At 33.7% G+C, this 14209-nt stretch overlaps 1 protein-coding gene across 4 annotated transcripts in view; it reads left to right on the top strand.

The window, feature by feature from the left end:
- Positions 1-14209, top strand: part of LRR (Leucine-rich repeat) — a 446397-nt gene that overhangs the window by 387952 nt on the left and 44236 nt on the right. For all 4 annotated transcript variants that reach the window (XR_010951282.1, XM_067775595.1, XM_067775596.1 and 1 more), the window contains exons 9-14: positions 4282-4379; positions 8712-8899; positions 8970-9047; positions 9113-9294; positions 13721-13872; positions 13942-14193. Coding sequence is in view for 3 of the 4 variants with exons in the window: in XM_067775595.1 (XP_067631696.1) it covers positions 4282-4379; positions 8712-8899; positions 8970-9047; positions 9113-9294; positions 13721-13872; positions 13942-14193 (950 nt within the window). In the remaining variant the exon portion in view is untranslated. The remainder of the gene's footprint in view (positions 1-4281; positions 4380-8711; positions 8900-8969; positions 9048-9112; positions 9295-13720; positions 13873-13941; positions 14194-14209) is intronic.

Below are 14209 nucleotides of genomic sequence, written 5' to 3'. Positions count from 1 at the left end.
TGTAGGATACTTTTAATGCCATAAATCGAACAAAAATTTACCAATCCTTTTGAAATTTCGTAGGGGCTTAGATTCTGGGACAATAACTTATTTCTGTGAAAAAGGGCGAAATCGGCTGAAGCCACGCCCAGTTTTTATACACAGTCGACCGTCTGTCCTTCTGCTCGGCCGTTAACACGATAACTTGAGCAAAAATCGATATATCTTTACTAAACACAGTTCACGTACTTATCTGAACTCACTTTGTATTGGTATAACAAATGGCCAAAATCCGACTATGACCACGCCCACTTTTTCGATATCGAAAATTACCAAAAACGAAAAAAATGCCATAATTCTATACCAAATACGAAAAAAGGGACGAAACATGGTATTTGGATTGGTTTATTGACGCAAAATATAGCTTTAGAAAAAAACTTTGTAAAATGCGTGTGACACCTACCATATTAAGTAGAATGAAATGAAAAAGTTCTGCAGGGCGAAATAAAAAATCCTTGAAATATTGGCAGGAATACTGTTCGTGGTATTATATATATAAATAAATTAGCGGTATCCAACAGATGATGTTCTGGGTCACCCTGGTCCAGATTTTGGTCGATAGCTGGAAAACACCTTCACATATACAACTACCACCACTCCCTTTTAAAAGCCTCATTAATACCTTTAATTTGATACCCATATCGTCCAAAACCATTCTAGAGTCACCCCTGGTCCACCTTTATGGCGATATATCGAAAAGGCGTCCACCTATAGAAATAAGCCCCACGTCCTTTTAAAATACTCATTAACACCTTTCATTTGATACCCATATCGTACAAACATATTCTAGAGTCACCCCTGGTCCACCTTTATGGCGATATCTCGAAAAGGCGACCACCTATAGAACTAAGGCCCACTCCCTTTTAAAAAGACTCATTAACACCTTTCATTTGATACCCATATCGTACAAACAAAGTCTAGAATCACCCCTGGTCCACCTTTATGGCGATATCTCGAAAAGGCGACCACCTATACAACTACCACTACTCCCTTTTAAAACCCTCATTAATACCTTTAATTTGATACCGATATCGTATAAACACATTCTAGAGTCACCCCTGGTCCACCTTTATCGCGATATCTCGAAAAGGCGTCCACCTATAGAACTAAAGCTCACTCCCTTTTAAAATACTCATTAAACACCTTTCATTTGATACCCATATCGTACAAACAAATTCTAGGGTCACCCCTGGTCCACCTTTATGGCGATATCTCGGAACGGCGTCCACCTATACAACTACCACCACTCCCTTTTAAAACCCTCATTAATACCTTTAATTTGATACCCATATCGTACAAACACATTCAGAGTCACCCCTGATCCACCTTTATGGCGATATCCCTAAATGGCGCCCACCTATAGAACTATGGCCCACTCCCTCATAAAATACTCTTTAATACCTTTCATTTGATACACATGTCATACAAACACATTCCAGGGTTACCCTATGTTCATTTTGCTAAATGGGGATTTTCCCTTATTTTGTCTCCAAAGCTCTCAACTGAGTATGTAATGTGCGGTTACACCCGAACTTAACCTTCCTTACTTGTTTTTAAATGTACGTGGCACCGCCCACTTGTGATAAAATAAATTTTACAAATATTATTAATCATAAATCAAAACTCGTTAAACCTATCGTAATAAAATTCGGCAGAGAGGTTGCCCTTACTATAAGGAATGCTTTGAACAAAAATTATATAACATATATATAACAAAAATTATATTATAACTTTTATGTAAAATATTTTTAAAATGGTCGTGGACGAATAAAATAAGCTATATCTTTGCAAAAAGAGGTTTATATCAATTGTATTTCATTTCCCAAGTGGATATATAACAATAAATAGGAAAAACTTCAAATTTTAAAAAATGGTTGTGGCACCGCCCCTTTTATGACTAAGCAATTTTCTATGTTTCGGGAGCCATAACTCGAAGAAAAATTAACGCATCGTAATAAAATTGGATGCAAAACTTTTCCCTATAGTAGAAAAAATTTCTAGTAAAAATGGACGGGATCGATTAAAGACCACGGCAACTTAATATAAAACAAGCAAGGAAGGCTGAGTTCGGGTGTAACCGAACATTACATACTCAGTTGAGAGCTGTGGAGACAAAGTAAGGGAAAATCACCATTTAGCAAAATGAACATAGGGTAACCCTGGAATGTGTTTGTATGACATGGGTTTCAAATGGAAGGTACTAAAGAGTATTTTAAAAGGGAGTGGGTCATAATTCTATAGGTGGACTCCATTTCGGGATATCGCCATAAAGGTGGACCAGGGGTGACTCTGAATGTGTTTGTACGATATGGGTATCAAATGAAAGGTGTTAATGAGTATTTTTAAAGGGAGTGGGCCTTAGTTCTATAGGTGGACGCTTTTTCGAGATATCGCCGTAAGGGTGGACCAGGTGTGAGTCTAGAATGTGTTTGTGCGATATGAGTATCAAATTAAAGGCATTAATGAGGGTTTTAAAAGGGAGTGGCCCTTATTCGTATATGTGAAGGCGTTTTCGAGATATCGACCAAAATGTGGACCAGGGTGACCCAGAACATCATCTGTCGGATACCGGTAATTTATTTATATATATAATACCACGAACAGTATTCCTGCCAAGATTCCAAGGGCTTTTGATTTGCCCTGCAGAACTTTTTCATTCACACCCATTTTTCAAAGTTTTTTCTAAAGTTATATTTCGCGTCAATAAACTAATCCAATTACCATGTTTCATCCCTTTTTCGTATTTGGTATAGAATTATGGCATTTTTTTAATTTTTCGTAATTTTCGATATCGAAAAAGTGGGCGTGGTCATAGTCGGATTTCGGCCATTTTTTATACCAAGATAAAGTGAGTTCAGATAAGTACGTGAACTAAGTTTAGTAAAGATATCGATTTTTGCTCAAGTTATCGTGTAAACGGCCGAGCGGAAGGACAGACGGGTCGGCTGTGTATAAAAACTGGGTGTTGCTTCAACCGATTTCGCCCATTTTCACAGAAAACAGTTATCGTCATAGAATCTATGCCCCTACCAAATTTCACAAGGATTGGTAAATTTTTGTTCGACTTATGGCATTAAAAATATTCTAGACGAATTAAATGCAAAAGGGCGAGCCACGCCCATTTTGAAATTTTCTTTTATTTTTGTATTTTGTTGCACCGTATCATTACTGGAGTTGAATGTTGACATCATTTACTTATATACTGTAAAAATATTAAATTTTTTGTTAAAATTTGACTTAAAATTTATTTTTTTTTTAAGTGGGCGTGTTCGTCATCCGATTTAGCTAATTTTTGTTTAGCACACATATAGTAAAATGAGTAACGTTTCTGCCAAATTTCATCTTCAACGACTGCCAAATTATAGCTTGCAAAATTTTTAAATTACCTTCTTTTAAAAGTGGGCGGTGCCACGCCCATTGTCCAACATTTTACTAATTTTCTATTCTACGTCATAAGGTCAACCCACCTACCAAGTTTCATCGCTTTATCCGTCTTTGATAATGAATTATCGCACTTTTTCGGTTTTTCGAAATTTTCGATATCGAAAAAGTGGGCGTGGTTGTAGTCCGATTTCGTTCATTTTAAATAGCGATCTGAGATGAGCGCCCAGGAACCTACACACCAAATTTCATCAAGATACCTCAAAATTTACTCAAGTTATCGTGTTTACAGACGGACGGACATGGCTAAATAAATTTCTTTTTTCGTCCGGATGATTTTGATATATAGAAGTCTATATATCTGGATTAGTTTATGCCGTTACGGATTACCGTTATGCGAACAAAGTTAATATACTTTGTGAGCTCTGCTCAGCTGAGTATACCAAGTTTAAAAGCGTCGTAGACTAGAATAATTAGCTATAACTTAGCAAAAAATAGTTTTGCATCAATGATATTTCACTTATCAAGTTTTATTGTAAGAGGAAATGGGGAGATATTTTTTTTTAAACGTGCGGTGCCACGTTTTATGTACAAAAGTAATTTATCTGAAATGAAATGTACAATTGAAGCTCACGTTGAGTATATAATGTTCGGTTACACCCGAACTTAGACACCTTTACTTGTTCTCTCTATGTTCGAATATTAAAAAAAAACTTTGCATACCTTTTTAGGCGATCATATTTTGGCGGTATTGTTTTTTGCGTTCTATTATTTCGTCTGCAAATCCTTCCTATGAGTTTTTCAGTGAATAAATTGTGTGTTTTTCAAAATTTTTTTCATTAATATTTTTTACTCTTACAGATCCGATTTTCTGCATAAACTAGCTGTATCTGTGATTACAAATAACAACCCCGCAATACGAACGATTGACTTGAGCCATAATTTAATTGAGGATAAAGGTATGTTGGCTGATTTAGTGCAAAAATTAAAAAAAAAATTTAAATACACACATACATACAAAAATTTAATAGACATTATATACATACAATTAAAGATGGAAGTTAATTTTTCAATTCTTATGCATGTAAGTCACTAACCACTTATCCATCCTCACCAACTAACACCTACATACATATTTACACATGCTCTTTGCTAAGCAAATTAAAGAAAATATTTACCTTACACCCAACAACCATTCTAATTGAAAAACTTTATTTATTGTACTACATTTATAGTCAAAAATAAAACTTTCATACCAATAGACATATCTACTCGTACATACCTTCAACCATCATAAAAAATCTCTTTAAAGTCTAACTGCACATATACTTACATTCGTACATTTGTAATCAATCAACCACCCTTTAAATCCATTGTAATCCAATTTCAATTACCTCCCTTCTTCCACTTTTCGTAATGTAGGAGCAAGCTCTTTGTGCGCCCTACTCGGAAAAATTGTGCAAGGTTTGATTTTTTAGTTTGTGAAAAAAAAAATATTGTTCCTACAAATTTATATCTTGCTGTTTCTTAAAAACTATATAATAGGGCTGGAAATTTTATCCAGATTAAATCTCAACGTATAAATGCATGAATATCTAGTTATTCGAAGATGTGGATAATTCCAGCCCTAATGTATGTATATTCTAATAGTATTATTTTTATAAATATTAGCGCAATTTAAAATAAAATAATTTATAAAAATAAAAAAAAAACATCCGAGCTTAAAGGCTCATTTGAATTCACGAGCTAACAACGATGATAATGGTGATAATTTGAGCTTATTACATATACATTAACCCTTATGTCATGTTATTGGCCCGTTGGACGTCAATTAAAAAGGCAAACTTTAGTTTTGTTTCAATAACACAAAAATTAAGAATGAAGGACTTTAGTTAAGCAAATATTTAAACATGTTTTGGTTTTTGGAACCAATCTCTTAATAAAATTTGTTTTAGTCAATGGTACCTAATACTATGTTCAAACAGAAAAATAAATTGAGGCAATTTCGATTTAAATTGAGGGGTGTTCATACAACTCAATTTAGCTTACACAATAGTATTTTGATAGCTGGTTGGCTCATCTCTACAGCAACAATATACCTTTGTTCAGACTGTCAAAATGTGCGTGTTGGTATTAGGCGAATGGAATGGAATGAAAACATAAAACTTTGAAATTTGTTTGTGTTGTAAGAAAATGTGTTCAATGTTTTGGTTTCATTCCTCTTGTTTTGCAAATCCTACTCCAGTGAAATGAAAAAAATAAAATCAGCTGATGAAATGAGCCAACCATATGGTTGAGCCTTGCCTAAACTGACGTTGAAATCTACTCAAGAAACACACTTTACAAGGTTGCATTTGCCGTTTGAAACAATTTATTACGCAATTTTATTTAAATTGGCAATTTATTATTACAATTTATTACATGATAAATTGCGTAATAAATTGCCCAAATGGTATAAATTTGCCAATTTGGTGTGTGTTTGTACCTAGTATAAGGTTAATGCAAATATTTGAAAATTGTTAGCCTGTGAATTCAATTTTAAATAATGTTATGCTATGCACTTTTTTTCATAAAATTGAGGGTATATTTTGGTCTAGTAGCAAGAATATAAAAGCCTGAAAAATAGTTTAAAATTGAGTGTTATAACAGGCGGCAACAACTTAAGTCGACTTAAGCAATTTTCAAAATGCAATAGTTTCCCAACTTAAGTTAAAACAAAAATTGTTGTAATAGCTCATAGGAAAAATATATAAGAACTAAAAAAGTTTAACAGAATTTGAGGATTTATTATTAAAAAGACTGGCGTGAAGCCCTTAGTTTACTTCAGTTGCTATCGCTTGTGTCCACACGTACATTCGAAAATTTAAGTTTTTCTATTAAACAATATTTTTTATAATGTTTTCAATCTTTATTTACAATGCTTATATATGTATACAGCTATGAAATTTATTTTATATACATACATATATGTTAGTATGAGCTCTTAAATATTACGCAAATTTCGAAATTCAAATCCAGTTTTCTACAACTTTGCAATTTTTCACAAATTTTAATAAATTTTAGTGAAGTGTTTCGAAATTCCAATTATACTTCATTTGAATATTTACAATGATATTCAAAACTATTAGTAAGTCCCAATCTAATTCCAAGTTGAACTTTTTTTCGAAGTCTTAATAGATTTTTTCGAAGTCTAAACTTTTTTAAATTACAATCAGGCATTTTCTGTAGTGCACATTCGAGTGAAAATGGGTGTTGAGCCCATTCGATCCGTGATCGAAATCAATTTTTTAAATCACAATAGCTCTGAAACCGTGAATCGGACTAAGGAAATACATATGTTTGTGAAATAGTGGCTACGAGCCACTCATTTGATCCATGATTTATCATTTGAGTAAAATTTTTTTTTTCATACGTGATCGTATAACACGATACGGTCCCAGGATACAGCAACCAAAATCGAGTATAAGTGAAATACTAAACATGCCTAAATGTTTGGTTTTTGCTTAGACTGATTTCAAATTTTTCCAAAAATCATTTTCGACCATTGAAATTTTTTGAGATTATAATCACATTAGAGGTTTTGATTTTTTTCGAAATTGCTAACAAACTCAAACTCAAATACGACGCTTTCAGATTCCATTCACATGCGGCTTATAGCATTTTTTTTCGAAATTGCTACCGGAATTGTTTTTCGAAGTGGTATTTTATACGAAGTTTTGAAGTTGTTCAAAATTTCTTTCGTTTTCAAACTCAAAGAAATAGGGTTTTTCTAGATTGCAATCTTAATGTTACAGTTTCAAAACTCCAATATAAGTCGAAGTTTAAAGTTTTTTGAAATTGTAAACATATTTCAACTTTAAAATTTTTTAAATACTGATCGCTTTCGAACTTCAAAAATTTTGAGTTTCAATCGCTATTTTTCTTGGAAATTCTTAGTTCTTAAAAGTTTTCGATTTTCAATATTTGCACATTGAAACTAATTCGAAATTGTAGCCAGGATTTTTTCAAAGTTTCAAAAATATTCGAGCAATATAAGTTTTTAAATCCAATTTAATTGAGTTGGTTTTAATTTCGTAATCCCAATCAATTAAATTTACTGCATATGGTTTTCTAAGAAAATCAAAACTTCCCGAAATCTTAATTTTATTGAATTTTGATAATTTTTAAGATTATAGTAATTTATTACATAAAAATTGAAAACCGCCTACAACTTATTTTTTAAGATTGTAGTCGAACTGAAACTTCTAAAGACTTTGAAATTCTTATCATATTCGTGGGTTTAACATTTGGAGTTTTTCCATTTTTGAAGTTTTTCAAAATTTCAATTATTGAAATTCTAATTCTTAAGTTGACGGTTTTTTCAAAACACCAATTTTAGTGAGAATGTGAACTTTATTCTTCCTTGAACTAGTTAATTTTCGGAGTTCCAGTAAAGCTTTTGCTTAAATTTGGAATTTTCGATATTAAAGTATTTGAGTTTTGAAACTTATTCGAAATTGTAATCTTCAATATTACAAAGTTCTAGACATATTCAAACATTCAAGTATTTCGAAATTTACAATTCAATTCAAAACTGGTAGTTAAAAGTATTTGGGTTTTCTATTTCCATCATTAGACAGTTATTAAGATTGACACTCAAATTCTTAATTTGACGTTTTTTCAAACACCAAGGGTTTGAACTTTGTTATTTCTTGAACTGGATAATTTTTTGGAGTTCCAGTCATTCTTTAATTTCGAGTTTTCAATACTATAGTATTTGAACTTTTAAATTTGTATGAAATTGTGATTTCGAATATTTCAAAGCTCCAAACATAGTCAAGCATTCAAGCGTTTCGAAATTGATATACATTTTAACAACGAATTTCAAAGTGTTTCGAAATTCCAATATTTTTTAATTTAGCAGTTTTCCCATTATATTCGAAATTGCCCGAAATTGTATCCTTATTTGTGCTTAAGCATTTTTTAAGATTCTAATGTTTTATCACTGTTCTCATAGACCAAAATTTTCCCCTAAAGCCTACCTTAAACTTAAAAAAAATGTGTTATGGCATGTAAAAAATGTTCTTTAATGTTTTAAATTTTCTTATGAATTGGGCTTTTGAAATCCATTAACCATGATTTAAGTTTCCTTGAAATTGGACAATAAAATGCATTCAAAATTTGTATATTAAACGTTTGTATATATAATTTTGCTAACGCTTTCCGCTTTAAAACTAGTTCAAAACTTAAATTAGAGTTAAGAAAAACATGTATCCCAACATTACTAAACATATCTCTTATCCTTTCTCTAGGTGCTATTCATCTAGCCGGTCCTATTGCCAAAGTATCGAAAGGTCTCTGCAAGCTGGCGCTCGCTCACTGTGGTCTAACATCGAAAGGCGTGAATCAGATGTCACATTCGTTATCGTTGAATCAGAGTATATCCAATTCGCTCACGTATTTAGATTTAAGTGGTAATAGCCTAAAGGATGATATAACAGTAAGATGAAGAATTGTTCTGAAAATACCTATTAGTGAATAATTTTATATTCTCACACTCACTTTTGCAGAATTTACACAATTTTCTGGCACAACCGAATGTCTTGGAACATTTGGATCTCTCATCGACTGATATAACATTGGAGAATGTAAGTGCAGCAAAGTTCATTTGTTTTGTATTATAAAATATAATTGTTGAATTTTTTCCTTCCAGTTATTTGGTGCCCTTCTACGCGGTTGTGCAACGCATTTATCACATTTAAATGTTTCACATAATTCTTTTAGCACAAAAAAAGGCAAAGAAATACCGCCATCGTTTAAACAATTCTTTACGAGTACACTAAGTTTAAAGCATTTAAATATTGCCGGTTGTAAATTGCCCATGGAAGCACTCAAGTAAGTTTTGAATTATGATTTGGCACCTAGAAACAAAGAAAGGCGATGCAAATAGTAAATTTGTATTCAGATTAAGTTGTACAACGGAGGCTAGGCAAAAGTGTTATCTGAAGATCAAGTATCGGAAGGCTCACATTATTACTAGCCCTCGATGCACTGCGACCTTTATTTAGAGCTATTGTGCTTGACTTTTCAGCCTGTTACTGTATGGAAGGGCTTTTAATATATTTAAGAACCTCTTCTGTCGTAACTTCATATAACCAGGGATTCAAAAAAGAGTCATGCCACCTATTTGGAAAATCCTCTGCCTTACCAAAATGACAGATTCGCAGAGAATGTGAACCGGCGCTTCATCCTCCAACTCGCAAAAGAGACAGATTTGTTAATTGGCTAGATTTAACTTACTTAGGTGATAGAGAAGACTACAGCGTACCCCATTGTATTCAGTGAGAGTTCGTGAGTCCTCCGCTTAGATTAACGAGTTTGGCTGATACTCCCCTTGCTCGGGGTATAAACATTTTGGCCTGCCCTTGCCCTGGGTACTCAATCCAGTGTCGTCTGAACTGCTTTGTTTCCAAGTAACTTACGGGTTCCTTAGCGTGTGCCTTTGTGAGTCCAGAGAATAGACTCTAGACCAAAGAACTGCTTTGAATACTAATAAAATTAGTGACTTAGTCATGAGCCAAAAAATTGTGTCAAAATGTGTACTTAGTTAAGTACAGACAAATACTGTGAGTGATTAGCACATAAAATAGAAAATACATACGAGTGCACCGTAACACATATGTCTCATACATATATGACATTGTTGAGTATAAACTGATGCCATAGTCGCTTTAACTAAGTAGCACGTTGATTTCGTGTGTAATACACTGTATACTTCGTATATCATCGGTTTTACTGTGGCGCTGTATTCAGTTTAATTTCGTGTACACCGTTGTGTTGCTAGCGTCAGGAGACTGATATGACTTTATTCATTTTATTGCACTGTTAGTCTTACTTATTCCAATTAGTGTGTTCGTATAACACAGTTGAATTTCTTGCTCAATAAGGCAATTGAGTACTGAACTGCCTCGTGGCTTATAAGCGGTTATTCAGTTTACGAAGCATGACTATGTAAATGTGTGTTAGTGGATATAAGTGCTTGATATTCTTTGTTTGCATACGCACTAACACTAATTTTTTGGTTAGTCCACTAATAACCTTAAAAGGTGAATAATTGCAGCTCACTGCTCTGGATAGAATGCTGCTTGCCTTGGTGGTCTGACTGTTCATTGCCTTCATTTCCCTGATGCCCGGGAACCCATCCTGAAAAAACCTTGTTTTTGGCTCAATAGTCTGTATTTAGGACTACAATACATTCATCCACTAGCTTAGAAGTAATTATGTAAGACTGCAAGGCACGTAAGTCTGCCTGGGTGTCTAACATAATGAGGATACTCCTCGATGATAAACCTCCTCATAGACATTCTCACTTCTATTTCATGGATATCTGCCTGAAATATTTTGCGAAACAATCCCATTAGTATCGATTTCTTGAAGGCCGGCCCCTATATGCCAGCTCCCTTTTTTTCGTCACCAAATGTCGATCCGTCCGTGAACCAGACGTCTCAGCCAGGGTCAGTATAGGGTTCCCTGTTTCCCAAAAAGTTCTGTCCACAATGGACACCTTAAAATTCCGTGAGCTTCTGAGCGTAGGGACTATTGCATCACGTAGTTGACATACGAGATTTCCTATGAATTAATTTATTACTTTCATATGCCCTGTCATGTGTCCTATAATCAGCTCAGAGATATTTTGAAGTCTAAGTCCAGCAAGTGCTGACTCTTTCCCTATTAGAATAGGGAAGGTAGGTATTCCCACTAAGGCACAAGGTTACGCCAATACAAACTAGCTGATGCAGTTTGCTTAGTTTTGTTATTGCAGTTCTTGGCATGATGTTCGGCCTTAAAAATTTGAAGTTTTTCAGAACTTCAAATCTTTTACGAACTTTTAAAAATTTTTCAAACTTCCTAATATTTGAACTTAGAAATGTTTGAAAATTGGAATTTAATGTTACGCTTTTTTAAATTTGTAATCATTTTCGAACCTCAGAATTTCCCAAAATATTAATAATGAACTTCGAAATTTTTCGAGTGATTTCTCTTTGAAATATCTTATAATCAAAAAAACTAAAAATGAGATGTGAACTTCGTAATTTTTTGTGTACTTTCTCCCTGAAATACCTTATAACTAAAAAAGTGAAAATCGAATTTTTAAAAATGCTACTAGTAATAATATCTTAAACAGACGAATAGCAGTTTCGATAAATTATATTCATTCTATGTATTTTTATTACCTTTATATTAAGTCCCTTTCATGTTTGTCCCCTCATTTCCATACGAATTTTTGACCCACGGAAAAGTCTTTTTCGATAACTTCCCGTTGAGCTAGACACTTGATACTTAGAACATAGTTCAGATCTGGGAGACATTACAATGCAAGTGAAAAAAATCCGCTAGGTGGCGCACGGATCGAGATATACAGAAAATTTATTTTAAAATTGAAATTTTGCGATCGACTTTTAACTAACTTCTCGGTGATCCAGAGACTTGAAACTTAGCACATAGTTTGCGATGACACTACAATTCGTGGAAAACAAAATGCCGCCAGGTGGCAGACGAATCGAGATAAACGAAAATCCCTGAAAAAACGCAGGGAATCTTGCGATCGATTTTTAAGTAACTTCCCGGTGAGCTAGAGACTTGAATCTTGGGCCGTGAGTCAGAACCCAGTGACAATGCAATATTTGATCCAAAAAATTTTGCTAGGTGACGCATGGATCGAGATATTAAGAAAATTTGTTTTGATTTGGGAATCTTTCAATCCATTTTTAACTAACTTCCCGGTGACCTAGATACTTGAAACTTGGCGCACAGTTCGAGGCTTGGTGACAATACAATTTACAGAAAACAAAATTTCGCTAGGTTGCGCGCTAAGTGAGATAACTACAAATCCTTGAAAAACGAGGGGAATCTTGCAATCGATTTTTGCGTAACATCCCGATGAGCTGGAGATATGAAACTTGAGCAGTAAGTCAGAACCCGGTGACAATGCAATATTTTATAAAAAAAAAAATCCGCTAGGTGGCGCATGGTTCGAGATATTAGAAAATTAATTTTAATTTGGGAATATTTCAATCCATTTCAATCAATTTTTCAGTAACTTGCCGGTGAGCTAGAGACTAGGAACTTGGGCCGTGGGTCAGAACCCGGTGACAATGTAACATTTGATCAAAAAAAATTCGCTAGGTGGCACGCGGATCGAGATAGTAAGAAAACAGATTTTAATTTGGGAATATTTCAATCCATTTTTATCTAACTTCCCGGTTACCTAGAGACTTGAAACTTGGCACTTAGTTAGAGGCCTGGTGACAATACAACTTATAGAAAACAAAGTTCCGCTTAGTGGTGCGCTATTCAATATAGCTACATCTCCCGCTGAAATCCTTGCGTTCGATTTTCGAGTACCTTCCCGATGAGCTAGAGACATGAAACTTGGGCCGTAAGTCAGAACCCGGTGATAATGCAATATTTTATCAAAAAAATTCCGCTAGGTGGTGCATGGATCGAGATATTGAGAAAACTAGTTTTAAATTGGGAATCTTGCAATCGATTTTTATCTAACTTCCTGGAAATCTAGAGACTTTCACCACGATTCTTTTAGACTTTCAGGCGTATGCGAATTTCACCAGGATTTTCAGCTGTGCAAATTAAATAGCTGACAAACGAGGTGGAATTCTCTTGTTATGATGCGAGGTGGAATTCTGTTGTTTTCGCCAGTGTTGTCAGCGAAAATTCCACTAATTCTCTTAAATCTTGCTATTTTGAACAAATAAATAAAGATAAGAATTTTCACTTAGGAATTACTTAAATTTCTAATTAAATTTGCATTGCCTTTTTGTAGGCAGTACTAAAAAATTAAAAATAAAAATATGATAAAAAAATTTTAAGGACTACCTTTATATAAATGGACCAAAAAATATAAGGCAATTTTTCCTTTAATACAGACATAGTCTTGTTGAATTTTGACTAAAAAACTTTAACATTAGCTCTTGTAAAAGAATTTTGGGATTTACAATTATAAAGGTAGAGCGCGTGTTTAAATTTTAAATAATCAATTAGTTAATCCCAAATACATGGCTTGCCTTAAATTGAAAGATTGCGCTCCACCTTTATAGTTTTAAATCCCAAAATTCTTTTACAAGAGCTATTGTTAAAGTTTTTTAGTCAAAATTCAACAAGACTATGTCTGTATTAAAGGAAAAATTGTCTACTATTTTTTGGTTCATTTATAGTAGTCCTTAAAAATTTTTTATCATCTTTTTATTTAAAAAATTATATCTTCCAAAAATGATGCTTAACATTTTTATAATTTTTTTTACAGAAACTTGCTACTTGGCTTGGCGTGCAACGAGTCCACAGCTGGGCTGTACTTAGATTTAAGTGGCAATACATTAGGTGCACAAGGTGCACATGTTTTAGAGTCATGTATACATGGCGTACGAGTTTTACAAAGTTTAGACATTAGTGACAATAGTAAGTGCAAAATATATGAACAAGATAAATCTCAGTTACTTAGTAATATTTTTGTAATTTCTCTTTCAGATTTGGATGCCGAATTAGCTCCCGTTTTAACAGCAATTTCGAAAAACCCTTCGATACGTACACTTCACATGACACGCAGTCTCACCGGCATGAAGTTGAAACATATACCTACTGTTATGGACGCGCTTGTAAATCTTATACAGAAAGATGATTTCCCGTTGATGGAACTGGTGATCTCCGAAAACAAGTTAAAGAATGATATACATGACTTAATAAATGCGCTTGGTAGCAATCAAAGTTTACAGAAATTAGGTGTGTATGAAAAAGT

Source organism: Eurosta solidaginis, chromosome 3 (assembly GCF_040869045.1).
Source record: "Eurosta solidaginis isolate ZX-2024a chromosome 3, ASM4086904v1, whole genome shotgun sequence".
In the NCBI taxonomy this organism is placed as follows: domain Eukaryota; kingdom Metazoa; phylum Arthropoda; class Insecta; order Diptera; family Tephritidae; genus Eurosta; species Eurosta solidaginis.
Note: the sequence above shows the minus strand (reverse complement) of the source record. Positions and strands in the feature narration are given on the sequence as shown.